The 14,441-nt window shown below is 46.6% G+C and overlaps 1 protein-coding gene across 1 annotated transcript in view; it reads left to right on the top strand.

The window, feature by feature from the left end:
* The first annotated feature begins 527 nt into the window (after positions 1-527).
* LOC310751402 (acetoacetyl-CoA synthetase-like) overlaps positions 528-14,441 on the top strand; it is a 37,754-nt gene continuing 23,840 nt past the window's right edge. Inside the window, exons 1-3 of the mRNA XM_083590750.1 lie at positions 528-674; positions 2,890-2,959; positions 4,905-5,107. Coding sequence (XP_083446876.1) covers positions 636-674; positions 2,890-2,959; positions 4,905-5,107 — 312 coding nt within the window. The 5' untranslated portion in view covers positions 528-635. The remainder of the gene's footprint in view (positions 675-2,889; positions 2,960-4,904; positions 5,108-14,441) is intronic.

Here is a 14,441-nt window from a genome sequence, read left to right as displayed (position 1 = left end):
GAGATTTGTACAGTGAATACAAACTGGGTGCTGTTGCGCTTAACTGGGTGTCCATATCAAATTTCGCTTAAAGTGTCTACCGAAGATTTACTGATTCACTGCAGGGGCCGCTCGGCGGAGCGAAGTGAGGGAAGCGGGTTCCTTCCCACAGATACTTGAAGAAAGCGAAGCAGCTCCGCAGCCACCGGCCACTCAAGGCCGCCGCCATCTTGGTTCGGTCACGGCGCAGCGGAAACACGTCATCGCCTGCGCCACGGCTAATACCATAGAGCTGAATTCGTGAGGGGGGGGATGTAGCCTTCCGCGTCCCTTTTCTTCTGCGAGAGTCCCGGCCTTCACGTTTCGCGCCGTCGCCTTCCTCAGAGGCTGTTCTCCCCCCGGCTGGGTCTATTAGGGATTTACACAGCTAGAACGACAACAAAAATCCTCATGACTGGGAAGCTTCCGCCTCCTCTCTATCGTCACTTCCGCTCTGGAACGGAACTGTTCACGCGGAGCGGGAAGGAGAAGGTGCGCACTATTAGAGTCGCGAAAGTGAAGAGTGGCGCTCCTCTGTGCACACGGCGAGCTCGCTCCCCGCCCGCCGCCAGAGGCCACGTGCCTCCGAGTCCCAGGCGCTGGAAATCGTGAGCGAGATGGAATTGGCGTCCGCGAGAACGGAGCGCCCTCTGCCTGTTTATTATATAGCGCACGTCTAATATATCATTATTATATATTACATATTACATATTATTTATTAGTACGTATATACTAGTATGATGTATATATTATATATTATATATTATATATTATATATTATATTATATATTATATATATTATATATTATTATATATTATATATTATATATTATATATTATATATTAGTGACAATACTTTGAAGGTATTTTTTCAGCCAGTTGCAGTGTGTTTTTCCCTGGCTTGGAGTTTTGATTTATTTCGCAACACAACCAGCCTGGCTTTCTCTTGTTTCCCCGGTGTGGTGGGGGCCCTGGGGGTGGCGGCGAGTGGGGGGGGCGTTCAGGCACTGGGGGTGATGGGGGCAGAGGTAAAAATAAGGGGAGGGGGAGGTCACCCCAATAGACAGTGAAAGGAGATCAGAAAGAAACGGGGGAGATACAGTTAGAAGAAGAAGAAGGGGGTTGCTTCCAACCATTCCAAGGGAAAAAAACTAAATAAAGATATAGGTCCTTGGGGAAAACCCTCTTGGGACAGCGCTCCTCCATGGGCGCCCCCATTTTCATCCTCCTTTGCGCTCACCCATCAAAGCAAACCCCTCAAATATATATTTTTTTACAATAGAAGAGAAGGACCGAACTGAACTAAGCAAAATAAAACAAGGCAGCACGAATTGCAGAACGGTTGAATTTGGACAGGGGGTGAGGTGGGGGTTCAGTCTGTGGCAGCAGCCTCCCTAGACCCGGGTTTGACAGACCTCTTCGTCTGTCTGCTTGTTTGTTCCAGGAGTTGGGGTGGACTTTCTGTCCCTTCAGGCGTCCGGTTTTGGGGCTCCCTGGTGCGATACCACACCCCTGGGTCCTGTTCGATGGTGGGTGGCCTGGGAGAGCACTTGAGATGGCTCCCCCAGGCCTGCTATCTCCCCCAACTCTTACGATTTCATGAACGTATGGAGGGCCAAAGGTTCCTTACCCCTGGTCTGAAACCCAGTGGTTCTCAAAGGGTGTGGCAGGAATTTCAGCTCTTGACAGATGTGAAAGATCGGAAAATACAAAGGCTTATTTGTGTTGATGACGAGATGAGAGTTTTTCTGTCTTAAATTAGACCTAAAACTAAAGAGATTACCTGGCAAAAGCAAGCTCTCGCCTCTCATTGAGGTTGTATACAGACTTAAGGTACATATGTAAGAGGCTCGTTTATAATTATATTTTGGGAATGACGTGTTCTTATGCAGCTGAATTGTTTTTTACTTTCTGGATGTCCCATGATCATATTACAAAGTAGCTGTGTTCTATGTTATAAATCAAGCACTGCTAGGAGTTGCTTCTTTTTGTGTTCAATGTATGTATTCTTATCAATAAAAAATTCAGTGTGGCCTGAGCAAATATTTATTCTGAAAGTGTGGTCCAGAGAAAATGGTTTGAGAACCACTGGGTTATTCAGTAAACATAATAAGTTAAAAGGAGAGTGACTTGAATCCCTGAATTCCCCTACAACTCTTCTAGTTTTCTGTGTTCTTGTAAACAGTTTCAAAATTGATTTTATATACTGCCCTATACCTACCCTATACCCAAAACATTGTACAGTGGTACCTCAGGTTACAGACACTTCAGGTTACAGACACTTCAGGTTACAGACTCCGCTAACCCTCGGGCTAAGAACTTTGTTTCAGGATGAGAACAGAACTCGCACCAGGAGCAGGAGGCCCCATTAGCTAAAGCGGTACCTCAAGTGAAGAACAGTTTCAGGTTAAGAACGGACCTCCAGAACGAATTAAGCTATTAACCCGAGGAACGAATTAAGTTATTAACCCGAGGTACCCACCTAGCAGTTCGAAAGCACCCCTAAGTGCAAGTAGATAAATAGGTACCGCTTTATAGCGGGAAGGTAAACGGCGTTTCCGTGTGCTGCGCTGGCTCGCCAGAGCAGCTTCGTCATGCTGGCCATGTGACCCAGAAGTGTCTCCGGACAGCACTGGCCCCCGGCCTCTTAAGTGAGATGGGCGCACAACCCTAGAGTCAGACACGACTGGCTCGTACGGGCAGGGGTACCTTTACCTTTACCTTACTACTGTACTGTATTGTGGGTTTTAAAAAAATCTGTTCCATCAATTTCCACTGTTCTTGTGAATGTGAAAACAGATTTGTGTGCCATCCGGGCCTGGATTGTTGATAATTGACCTGGTTGCCCTCCATGTGGGTTTTTCTGGACAGGTGTCTGGGCTCACAGCGACTATTGCAAGATCAACCCCAAGACAGGAGGCATTGTCATGCTTGGCTGCAGGTATGCCCATCACTTTGGCGTGACCATATGCGAGGGATGCTTTGTGGCAGATAGCAGAATGGCATGCTGTGCACTTGTTGGCTGGGAATACGGGGACACAGTGTCAGTCTGGCTCTGCTGGCTGGCTGACGTTTCTGAGGCTGGGCCAGGAAATTTCAGAAACTCCCCCTACTCTTTTCTCCCCCTCTCCTCTGTTTCATCATCCTGTGGTCTTCGTCAGGTGGCACAACCTTTCCTTTGATGCAGGGCTGGCCCATGGCATACTGCTGCCCGAGGCAAAACAGCAAATCCCTCCTCCCCCAAGTCAAGTTGCATAGTACCCAGTCCAATGCCAAGCAAGTTGCTTTGGCATCTAAGGCAGGCTCTCAACTCTCAGCCCCAGCCAGGTTGGGGAAGGCTCTTTAATATCTTAGACAGACACTCTTTCTCATCATTTGCTACCTAAGCCTTTTACCTGGAGATGCCATTGTAGATTATCTCACGAAGGAACACCTGAGATACTTCCCCAAGGTCTCCTGGAACTTGGGTTTGAAAGCCACTGTGCTGCACAGGATAATTTGAAAAATTGCTTAAGGAAAACTCGTGTTTTTGGTAGACGAGAGAGGCTTAGTAATTTATTGTGAAGTTTACGCCCTGCCCTTCTTTATAAAATGATCCCAGGGCAGGTCACAGCAACAACATAGAAATACGTTGAGGTCACACTGAAAGATAAAATGAAGATTAAACACCACAACAAATTACCGTTCGATAAAACTAGTTCTTCATTTGTTCTGCTTCAGGAAACCAACCTGACTGTTGCTCAGAGAGCCTGGCAGACAGGAATAGGAAAAATCTGGTCCAAATGCTCGTGGTTTTAAGGTCCAAAATTAAATAGCCTTATGTTGTCCCTTTAGTTGACACTCCCAAAAGAGGCTCTTAAGAACATCAAAGGAGGCTTGCTCCATTACAGTGAACAGGGCACTGCCCCACTAGGCTAGTCTGCTCTCAGCGCCCCCAACTGCCTGCTTTCTTAGCTACATTCAGTTCAGAGGGCTGGCACTGCCTGACAGCTGCCTCCTCCTTGGGCTCAGTGTTGTCTTTGGAGAACTCAGCAGGGAGGAGAAGGAAGGTGGGGACAAATCTAGAACTAGTTGCCTCTGCCTGCCATTGCCTCTGGCGCCACCTGCTGTTAGTCTCCCTGCTTCTGCCCTTCTTGTTTAGTCGTGTCCGACTCTTTGTGACCCCATGGACCAGAGCACGCCAGGCCCTCCTGTCTCCCACTGCCTCCCGCAGTTTGGTCAAACTCATGCTGGTAGCTTCGAGAACACTGTCCAACCATCTCGTCCTCTGTCGTCCCCTTCTCCTTGTGCCCTCAGTCTTTCCCAACATCAGGGTCTTTTCCAGGGAGTCTTCTCTTCTCCTCTTGAGGAGGGGGAGAAGGGGTGGGCAAAGGGAACTGGAGGGAATATATGCTGGGTGCAATGGCTGTAAAACTTGTGCTTGCTTGTGAGTTATCACGCTAGCTCCTTCTGCTACCCGGAAGGCAGAATAAATAGCTCTTTCTCTGGTTTAACCCTTCGGTGTCTGTTGACTCCTTCTTCCCTCCTCAGGTGCAATGCTCTTCCACCCATGAGAAAGGCCTAAAAGGCTACACTATCCCGCTTAAAACAGTCAGGGCTTCTTCCCCCAAAGAATCCTGGGAACTGCAGTTAGTTAAGAGTGCTGAGACCATCCATTTCCTCTGTACGGAGGAAAATGGGGACAAAACTAGACCAAGCTGGCTGTGCCTGCCATTGACTCTGGCGCCATTGGGCTCCCTGCCTTCTGCCCTACCAGGCTTATGGAGTGCCAGCTGCCCCTGCAAGCCACCATGGCCTGGCTTGATAATGGGCACATGTTTACTGTTCCCTGCCTTGGGGGTGGGGGCACGAATAAGTCTAAGCCAACATTTCCTTTGTCTCTTCAGTGGAAGCTTTTGAGGAGGTTTCGGACAGCCTCTGCGTCCCTCAGTACAACAAAGACGGCGAAGAAAGGGTGATCCTTTTCCTAAAGATGGCCACTAACCAGGAGTTCAGCCCGGATCTGGTGAAACGCATCAGGGAAGCGATCCGTGTCGCACTCTCTGCCCGACATGTTCCCAGCCTCATTCTGGAAACTGAAGGCATTCCGGTATGTCAGCACAATCCTTTTCTCTTACTTCTTACTGCTGCTATATGTTTTTTTTTTCATTTTCACCTTGGAATAGTAATTAAGGAGCACTTGTCATCTCTCTTCAAAGCCCACACATGCCTGGAAATTTTAGCCTCATCTTTTTTTAATTAAAAAAAGTGGAGTGGAGTTTTATAAATAGTTTGTCCATGTTGCTTGGCAACTTGTGTGTGCTTTTCTTCCTGAATAAGCCTTCTCCTCTTTCTCCTCCTTTTTTTTAAACAACAAAATAAAAGAGTCCCCTAATAAACACCTCTATTCGGTTTATAAATATACATGTGTCCTGTTGATATACTGAGAACTCTTGGGCGTTGTTGATAATTATAAAATGAGATGATTGCCTTTCTGGTGTGCCAAAAAGCTGTTCCCCACAAAAAGCATTTCGGATAGTTCTGTTCTCTAAAAAGATAGGTTTTTGATTTGTTTTGCAAGAAGTCTCTCTCAAAAAAACAAAAAACAAAACCCGAAATATCTTGCAAAGCTTGTGACCAAATGTTTTTCAAAACTGAAGGAGCACAGAGACAAGTAAGGCCCGTGAAGAAAGTTTTGATTTGCTTCTGACATTGATGTGCAGGAACATAGGAAGCTGTCAGATCACTAGTCCATCAAGCTCAGTGTTCTCCACACAGACTGGCAGCTTCTCTCCAGAGTTTCAGGCAGGGAGTCTCTCCCAGCTCTACCTAGAGAAGCCGAGAATTGAACCCGGGACCTTCTGCATGCAAGGTGGATGCCATACCCTTGAGCTACGACCCTTCCAGTGATAGCCTTGTTCTCCATAGTAAAGGTAAAGGGACCCCTGACCGTTAGGTCCAGTCGCGGACGACTCTGGGGTTGCGGTGCTCATCTCGCTTTATTGGCCGAGGGAGCTGGCGTACAGCTTCCGGGTCATGTGGCCAGCAGGACTAAGCCGCTTCTGGCGAACCAGAGCAGCGCACGGAAACGCCATTTACCTTCCTGCCGGAAGGTATCTATTTGCACTTTGACATGCTTTCGAACTGCTAGGTTGGCAGGAGCAGGGACCGAGCAACAGGAGCTCACCCCATCGCGGGGATTCGAACCGCCGACCTTCTGATTGGCAAGTCCTAGGCTCTATGGTTTAACCCACAGCGCCACCCGCATCCCTTGTTCTCCATGACTTTGTCCAATTTCCTTTTCAAGCTATCACTGCCTCCCTTGGAAAATTATGCAGTGTATGACAAAGTACTTCTCTTGTCGGTCCTAAATCTCCTAAAATTCAGCTTCATTGGATGGCCCAGAAGCTGTGTACGCGCTACACCTTTTAAACCAGATTCAAAACACTTCCCCCCCCTCAAAGAATTATTGGCAGAGAGTTAAAATTCTCACCAATCCTTAACTAATTACGGGGTCCAGAATTCTTTGATGGGGAAAATGTGTTTTAATGGTATAGGGTTTATACCTGCCTCCCTGAAAAGCAGCAGCGTAAGGCCCAGTGTAATGAAAGAGGGAGAAGAGCAGTATTGGACAGACTTTAAAAATGATGTTGAGTACTTCTCTCATATATATATTTAATGTGTGTAAGAGAGGCAGAGATTTCACACATGGCTGAATCTCCCTGCCTTTCCCAACCTGTTGCATTTGGGAAGTTGCTGGACTGCAACTTGCCTTCCCATTGGCCCGTGGAGTAAGTTTGTTCATTTATAGAAGCATTTAATATACTGCCATATCATTAAAGATACTGGTGTACAACATATGAAACACCATTCAAAAGCAATAGAAATAGGTAGATGTTGAGTGTGATAGAAAGAGTGCATTCTCAGTGGTGATAGTAGCAGCATTCCAAAAAACCCAAACCTCTTTTTAAGATTACTTTTGGACTACTCTTTCCATCAGAACAAAAGTTGGCATCTTGAATATTTTGTCGGCACAGAAATGGCCACAGGTACGGAATAACCAACTGTCCAAGCAAAGGTTAAAGTTCAGAGCTGAAAATGCAGGGAAATTACTTTTCAGTCAAAATCAGGCACTAGAAATTTGGGGCCAAGGGTGCTGACCTACAACCTGCCATGTTGGATATATTGTTGAGGGTATGGTTGTAAGAGTTAGGCGACCCCGTGGGAAATAGACATTGTTTTGAGGGGAGAATTGGACCTTTGGGGATTCAGGGCTACAACCGACAGGTGTGTAGGGGAATCCATGAAAGGATAAATTAGCAATCTACCCCTCCAGTCGCTCGGGAGTCTAATAAAACAGCACTTCTTTACCTTGTAAAAGTTAAAAGCTGCAAGCCAGTTCAGGAACAGTTATATAACAATTAATGGGAAAATTAAACAACACTTTGCAATGACCCAACTTGAAACTCCTTCTAGTTCCCTGGCAACTGGAGGTTTGATGACTAAATGAATAATGTCGGTTAACTGTTGCCAGTTTAATAACAGTTTCTGTCACAGGACTTTTCAGTCTCTCAGAGCCTCCACTCTCCTTTCTGCTCTACAATCTCTTTCCTTCTTCCCTTTTCTTCAGCTTCTCCACGCTGCTTCTTCTCCTAGTCCAGGCAGGGGGGTGTTTTTTGTAGTCTGGGGGCCACATTCCCTTCTGGATAGCCTTCTGAGGGCCATGGGCCGGTGGTGGGTGGGGCCAGAGACAAAAGTGGGTGGAGCAACAAACAAGCAAATGTTGCCCCTGTACAGTAGGCCAGTTTCTCCACACTCAAAGCACCCTTCCCTGTCCTCCACGTAGGCGATTCTCTCCATTCCATGCCCACCTCACATTCAGAGGCCTCTGGAACATAGCTGTCAACTTACAGATTTGAAAATAAGGGACCAGCAGCCTCGAAAATAAGGGATCAGCAGCCAAAATAAGGGATTTTCCCAGCACAGCTATGTTCGACTTCTGAGCCCCTCCAAGCCAAAGGCAGAAAGCCCAGCCAGCAGCCAAACGAAGCCTGAAACGGTGGTTCCCATAGCGCAGCAACCTGGCAAAGGGGATGCAGCAAGGAAAACCACTGCCACCTCTCCGCTGGGAAGTGCTGAGCAAAGGCGAGTCCCCAGGCAACGCGGCCGGGCACAAGGCAAGCAAGCTCCATCCCCCCGGTTATTCTTAGACTCCTTATTGGGTGAACAACGCAGCCAAGCAACACAGTTGGAGCCTCCCTCTTCCCAGGCCAGCAGGGAGGGAAGGAGAGGAGCTGCTTCCTTTGAAACCCGGGAAATTTAAGGGACATCATCAATAAGGGACAGCAGCGGGACATGGCACTGGGATAAGGGACTGTCCCACCAAATAAGGGACGCTTGACAGCTATGCCCTGGAAGCAGGCAATGTATCGCCCTTGCAGAAGGAAAAGAGGTTTCATCACAGAGCCTCGAGAAGGGGGGCAAAAGTGAGGGGGCACAATAAACTGGGCTGCTGCCCCTTACAGAGATCAAATCTGCAACCTTGACATTATCAGCACCACACTGTAATCAACCGAGCAAGGTGCTTTTCATTGTGGATTCAGGATGATTTGTCAGGGTGGTTATACATGATTCTGCTTTCAATAACGCTGGAACCTGCAAAAGTCTTGGGGCAGGCGTGTGGCTTTATTTCCAATCAGGGCGTGTCCTATAATTTCCTCCTGAAATCCTGTAACTTTTCAGAGCGTACATATTCTGGGGTTGCTTTTTTTTTTTTGTCCTGCTGTTGTTGCCTCTCCAGACCCCCAGTAACACTGCAGCAGTATCACAGAACAACTAATAAAATGGAATGATTTGCAGACGCTCCTGCATAAATCTAGCACTCGTGCATTATTTTTGCTGCACAGCACACCCACAAAAATCACCAGTCTGGAAAAGCCCTCATATTGCAAATATAGACACCATAAGTCCATGTAGGGTTGTGGTCTAGATGAGGTGAGATAACTTTGCATGTGATGGCAGCTGTGGGCAGTTCTACTGCTCAGAAAAAGAGGGGTAGATTCAGTTTTGACAATGTCTCTTCTATATTTTCTTTCTAATTTATGCATGTAATGCTCAGCAGGTTTTGTTGGAAGTTGATCAATGCCATTTTATTATAAAATCAATAAAATATTCTAAAAAGAGAGAGGTGCTGAGTAAACCACTGGTCCATGCAAATTGTATTCCTGCCTGGGGCATCAATGGTACTGGTGAAATCTCACCTGCACCCCTCCACAAACCTGCCCATGGTTAAAGTTCCTCCAAAGCCTTGGACCCCCAACCCCTTCTCCAGCATTCTTAAACGTAACTGTGTACAGTGGTACACAGTGATAAATCTTAGTATACTTCCTCAGTTTACTGGCGTCTCTCTGAACCAGCTGGCATTAATTAATATACTATTCCATATTTGCTTATTAATAAAGATTACAGTGGTACCTCGGGTTAAGAACTTAATTCGTTCTGGAGGTCCGTTCTTAACTTGAAACTGTTCTTAACCTGAAGCACCACTTTAGCTAATGGGGCCTCCTGCTGCCGCTGCGCCTCCGCCATGTGATTTCTGTTCTCATCCTGAAGTAAAGTTCTTAACTCGAGGTACTATTTCTGGGTTAGTGGAGTTTGTAACCTGAAGGGTCTGTAACCTGAAGCGTCTGTAACCCGAGGTACCACTGTACATGTATTCATTAAAAGCTCATCATATATTCTTTAATTCGTGCAAAATTGCTGGTGTTCACAAAGCACTGTAAAGTGGTACCTCAGGTTACAGACGTTTCAGGTTACTGACGCTTCAGGTTACAGACTCAGCTAACCCAGAAAAAGTACCTTGGGTTAAGAACTTTGCTTCAGGATGAGAACAGAAATCACGCAGCAGCAGCGGGAGGCCCCATTAGCTAAAGTGGTACCTCAAGTTAAGAACAGTTTCAGGTTAAGAATGGACCTCCAGAACGAATTAAGTTCTTAACCCGAGGTACCACTGTAATCTTTATTAATAAGCAAATATGGAATAGTATATTAATTAATGCCAGCTGGTTCAGAGAGACGCCAGTAAACTGAGGAAGTATACTAAGATTTATCCAAAGTGGGTTTCTTTTTAAAGTCTTGTTTTCTAACAAATCCATGGCAGATCCCCTCCCCCTTTTTAAAAAAGAATTGGTGGTAGCAGATGGGATTTAATCTCTTGTTCGTGTTTCCTGCGTAGTGTGGCAGCCTAGTCTTTTAATGCACAAATACAAAAATGATAGATGATGGTGCTTCAAATACCCACAGGTGAACTGAGAATTGCGGAAGAATACATAGACATGTGTAGCACATTTCAATCGGATATGCACCCAGAGAGGTTTTTAAAGGCAAACAACTTTTGAATACAAACTCATAGTCATAAAGGGCATTATTTTTGTTCATTAAATAAACTACCACTTAACTAAACTTAAAATTTTAAATTAACAACTAAACTTCACTTTTCTGTAGCAATAACCAGGTGTATACATAGATACAGTCAATTTTCATTATCTTTACCAGGTAAAGAGTTAGTGCACATCTTTCTGTCCTGGAGAATGAGAGATCGCTCAGCAGGTGTGAGCAAAAGTTGGTGAGTGGAGCTCACAGAGGCAGAGCCAAGAGACAGAGGCAGGAAGAAGCTGCAGATCCAGTCCAGTATTTTTATTCAGTCTCGAACCTGCAGTTTTTATCTCCCCACCTCTACCCCCCATCCCTGTGAGCCATGGCAGCTGAGGGAGCAGGGCTTCCACCCCATACTCTCTCCTCCTTGCCATCATCCACATTTTCTGTAAAACATTAGTGTATGAGCACACCTGGCATATTGTGTGCACTCAGCTGTGGAAGAATTTAATCTTCAGTGTCGCATACCCTGCAACATTTCTCCATTGAAAATAGGGATGACCTACTCCATCATTGTGATGCGGGTGGCGCTGTGGGTTAAACCACAGAGCCTAGGGCTTGCTGATCAGAAGGTCGGCGGTTCAAATCCCCAAGACTGGGTGAGCTCCCGTTGCTCAGTCCCTGCTCCTGCCAACCTAGCAGTTCGAAAGCACATCAAAGTACAAGTAGATAAATAGGTACCGCTCTGGCGAGAAGGTAAACAGCGCTTCCGGGCACTGCTCTGGTTTTGCCAGAAGCGGCTTAGTCTTGCTGGCCACATGACCTGGAAGCTGTACGCCGGCTCCCTCGGCCAATAAAGCGAGATGAGCGCTGCAAACCCAGAGTTGGCAACGACTGGACCTAATGGTCAGGGGTCTCTTTACCTTTATTCCATCATCATCATCACCACCATCATCATCTTTATACCCCACCCATCTGACTGGGTTGCCCCAGCCACTCTGGGCTGCTTCCAGCACATATAAAAACATACTAAAACATTAAACATTAAAAAATCTTCCCTATACAAGGCTGCCTTTAGATGTCTTCTAAAGTTACTTATCTCCTTGGCTCAAGGGGTTGCACAACTCCATACCCTTCAACATTTCTCCAATGAAAATAAGGACGTCCTCAGGAAAAGTGGGACATTGCAGGATCAATTCAGAAACCAGGACAGCTTCTTTAAATCCGGGACTGTTCCTGGAAAACAGGGACACTTGGAGGATCTGGTGTTGCCCTGGTGCAGAGGGTTCTGGTGAGCATAGAGATTTAGCCACTGCCTCAGTGACTTCCAGGTTAGAGTACTATCTGTAGAGGCTGGTCCATTATGATATTTCTTTCTGCTCTGCTTCCAGAAAGGCCGTTTCCATCCTCTCCTCTGTCCTCCAAAACTCTATGGAGTCTGGGGTCATAGGTGAAGTCACTTTTGACCTGGGTATTTTATTATCAGACACCTTCTTATCACCCAGTTGTGATGTTCTTGGGGTCCCCTGAAAGGCCTGTCTCTGGGTGATCCCTGAGGCAACGGAGGCTGGTGCATTAGGGCAAAGGGGGTACTGCCCCACCAACCTTAGTCTACTCTCAGCTAGTCCCTACCTGCCTGCCTTCTTACAACCAGACCGGGGGTGGTACTGCCTATCATCTTCCTCCTCCTTAGTCTCAAGTTGCCCAGGTAGGACTGCAGGAAGGAGGATGGGGACAAAATTAGAATTAGTGGGCTCTGTTTGTCATTGGCTCTGGCACCTACTGTTTGGGCTTCCTGTCTTCTGCACTACCATCTCAGTAGGCACTGGCCAACACTGACTACTGCAATGGGCTCTGTGCGGGCCAGAACTGTGAATTTGTTCAAAATGATTGGAGCAACAACCTTGGAGTGCTAATATACAACTCTCTCCAGCAGGTGTGTTATGTACTGAGTTGAATAGGATCCAAACTGCAGCAGTCTGATTGGTCCTAGAACAATAGGATCCAAAAGGCAGCAGTCTGATTGGTCCTAGAACAATAGGATCCAAAAGGCAGCAGTCTGATTGGTCCTAGAACAATAGGATTCAGAATGCAGCAGTCTGATTGGTCCTAGAACAATGCAGCAGTATGATTGGTTGGCAGGAACCACCCAATCATGCTCCAGATAAAAGTGAATCCACAACCTGATTGGCTTACAGTAGAATTCCGGAATTAGCCAATCATGTGCAGCCCATTGTGTAAATAATGTATATAAAGCAGATACTTTGAGGGGACATTCATTCATTCCTCCTCACCACTATGAGCTGAATAAAGAGCATGAAATCACTTTGCGACTCTGAGTATATTTCAAGGTGTCTTCCTTTAGACATAGGATCTAAAATTTGCTTTTAAGCATATTACTGTTTTGTGCAGAACCATTACCATTAGTGCTCACCCTAAGCGGCCTTGCTTTCGATATGGAAGAAGAAGAAGAATCTGGACTTGATATCCTGCCTTTCACTCCCCTTAAGGAGTCTCAAAGCAGCTAACAATCTCCTTTCTCTTCCTCCCACACAACAAACACTATGTGAGGTGAGTGAGGCTGAGATACTTCAGAGAAATGTGACTGGCCCAAGGTCACCCAGCAGTTGCATGCGGAGGAGCAGAGACGCGAACCCGGTTCACCAGATTACGAGTCTACTGCTCTTAACCACTCCACCACACTGGCTCTACGGCAGGTTGTGCTTATATAAGTGGCACAAGACTGAAATTTGAGGCTGGAATTATACGTCTGGGAGAATTTTGGACCTCTGGTATGCAGTGGCAAAGTTGCGGAAGGAGGGGGTAATTTTCAAGGGGAAAGCAGTGAGAGGAAAGATGGTGCTGAGATTTCCTCAACTGCTTCTCCTCTAACTCGAGTTCTCACATAAGTGATGGAAGAGAAGCAACTGTGACAATCTGGCTCCAAGCAAGTTTCTACCGTGTTCCTCTCTCTGCTGTCCAACGTTCTTCTGTTCATATTCTCGGACATCTTGCTGCTTGCAGGACCCTCCTAGAGGCATCCTCCCTCCACAGGGAGGGAAGGGTTACCCATGCGACCCCCTTGGCTGCAACCAGGCACCCCACCAGATCTAGGTGCCACCACCCTCCACTGGTCCCACCACGACTACCTCCATGCTACAAAGTTAATAGTGATTTTCTTTTCCCAGTCAACCTTGGGAACTGTAGTTCCATAGTAGTCTTACTAGATTGCCAGCCCACTTGCCACACTACAATTCCCAGCATTCTTTGAAGCCGTGATACTTAAACTGGCATAAGGCAGATGCAAAGTTTGTGGTGTAGCTATCCTAACTACTGCACTTCCAAGTATAGGTTCTCAACATTAGGGATTAGGAACTTGTTTCACACACACACACGATTCTAAAGCTAACTCCTGTGTCCAGCTCCACATTCTTTGCTCGTATGGAATAATGGAATATACATACCATTGATCATAACTGTGTGTTGTGTGAATGGGATGGGACTTGTTAGTTGCAGTAAGATTGTAAGCCAGGAAAGGGGAATCTCTGGCCATTCAGATGTTGACCTGCCCTTCCCATCCTCCCTAACCATTGGCCATGCTGGTTGGAGCTGATGGGAGCTGTAGTCCAAACACATATTGAAGGCCACAGTTCCCCCACCCCTAACCTATGTCAGCCAAGCACCCTTTGACAGCAGCAAGGGCCCCCTTACAGTAACCTGTTTGCTGGCCTGCTTACTTTCCTTTGTTGCAAAGATGTGGGGGCTTCTGAATAGTGATTTCAATGTGATAGGGGGCTCCACTCTCCTACCTTTTTAAGATAGAACAACGAGGAAGCTATAGAAACTTAGATTTATTGCAGCTAAAAAGAAAGAAAAAGGAAACGAAATTGTATGCAGATTTGCACAGCGCTGGAGTCGTGCTCTGGCACGACACAGTGGCTACTGAGATTTGGGAGCCTTCAGATTTCTGCCTTTCTGGGACTTGGGGGCCTCGTTTAGATTCCAATCATGAGACCGTCAACAGCAGTAGAAGCAACTCACTAGGCACACTCTGTGTGCAGATGGAAGAA

This window comes from Podarcis filfolensis (genome assembly GCF_964270895.1).
Source record: "Podarcis filfolensis genome assembly, chromosome: 16".
Lineage (NCBI taxonomy): Eukaryota > Metazoa > Chordata > Lepidosauria > Squamata > Lacertidae > Podarcis > Podarcis filfolensis.
The sequence above is the reverse complement of the archived record's forward strand: the minus strand, read 5'-3'. Positions and strand labels throughout refer to the sequence as shown.